Source organism: Sesamum indicum, linkage group LG6 (genome assembly GCF_026168435.1).
Source record: "Sesamum indicum cultivar Baizhima isolate 11 linkage group LG6, ASM2616843v1, whole genome shotgun sequence".
Lineage (NCBI taxonomy): Eukaryota > Viridiplantae > Streptophyta > Magnoliopsida > Lamiales > Pedaliaceae > Sesamum > Sesamum indicum.
The window spans coordinates 13514770-13516014 of record NC_142662.1 but is presented as its reverse complement, the minus strand read 5'-3'; the positions used below and the strand labels follow the sequence as shown (position 1 = coordinate 13516014).

At 39.2% G+C, this 1245-nt stretch overlaps 1 protein-coding gene across 1 annotated transcript; it reads left to right on the top strand.

The window, feature by feature from the left end:
• Positions 1 to 308: 308 nt before the first annotated feature.
• On the top strand, positions 309 to 929 carry LOC110011372 (uncharacterized). Its single transcript, XM_020691416.1, has one exon. The coding sequence runs from the start codon at positions 309 to 311 to the stop codon at positions 927 to 929; it is 621 nt and encodes a 206-aa protein (XP_020547075.1).
• The last annotated feature ends 316 nt before the right edge of the window (positions 930 to 1245 follow it).

The window sequence follows — 1245 nt, the reverse complement described above, 5'->3', positions numbered from 1 at the left end:
AAGTCAAATTTTAAAAACACATTTTTACTAGTGACAGGTTGAATTGTTTAGCAACTTAGTAGTTAGGTAAATTTGTTAGAACTTGATATGTATATATACAGCCCCTTCGTGCTCAAGTGCAGACAGATGAAATACAATCTTCTCTTCCCTGTAAACTTTACTCTGATAAATTCCCTTCAAATTCATCCCGTCTCATCTATTTTAACATGGCATCAGAGCAGGTTAAGCTCTGATACAACAAATCTCACCAAGCCTCTGCACTGTTAGTGCCACTTTCTTGAATAAAGAAAACGGAATGTCAAAACACCATGGAAGAAAGAACCTCTGGTGAATACAACAACATGAAAAACCAAGGGAGTGATAACTTTGGGATAGCTCTCATATCAACACCATTAAACGGGAGCAATTATGTTTCTTGGGCAAGATCAATCAAGATTTCCATTGGAGCAAGACAGAAGCTAGGCTACATTAATGGAACATGTCAAAAACCAACAGAAGATAAGGAAGCCGTAGAGCAGTGGAGGAAGAACGACTACATGGTCGTATCCTGGATTTTGAACTCCATTACAAAAGAAATTACAGAAGATTTTCTGTATGCAGATTCGGCTAGGGACTTGTGGGTAGAACTCGAAATGCGATTTGGCGAAAGTAATGGTCCTCTACTCTACCAGATACAGAGAGACATTACTTCTATATCACAAAAGAACATGAATGTGGCAGTATATTTCACAAGACTTAAAAGGCTTTGGGATGAATGGGGATCACTTGACCCATTATCCGTGTGCTCTTGTGGAGCAAGCAAGAAAGTATCTGATAAAATGACCTCTTATCAATTAATCCAGTTTCTCATGGACCTTAGCAACACCTACGATCATGTGAGGAACCAGATTTTACTCATGGATCCCTTGCCCACTGCTACAAAGGCATAGAGTGGAGAAACAGAGAGATGTCAACTCTGGAATTAATGATATTGAAAAGGAAGGAGTAATGGCTGCGCAAGTTCTTGAACCAAGAAGGCAAGTGAACACAAGAGGAAATTTCAAGAAAGCTTCTATAGACAAGAAACAGTTGCTGTGTGAACACTGCAAGAAGAGGGGCCACCTGAAGGAAGGATGCTTTGAATTGATAGGTTTTCCAGATTGGTATAAAGGTATTACAGACAAAGGGAAAATTGGTGGCAGACCCTTGAATTTCAGAACTATAAATGGAATAACAGAGCAAGAAGCAAATAGTCTACAGACAACT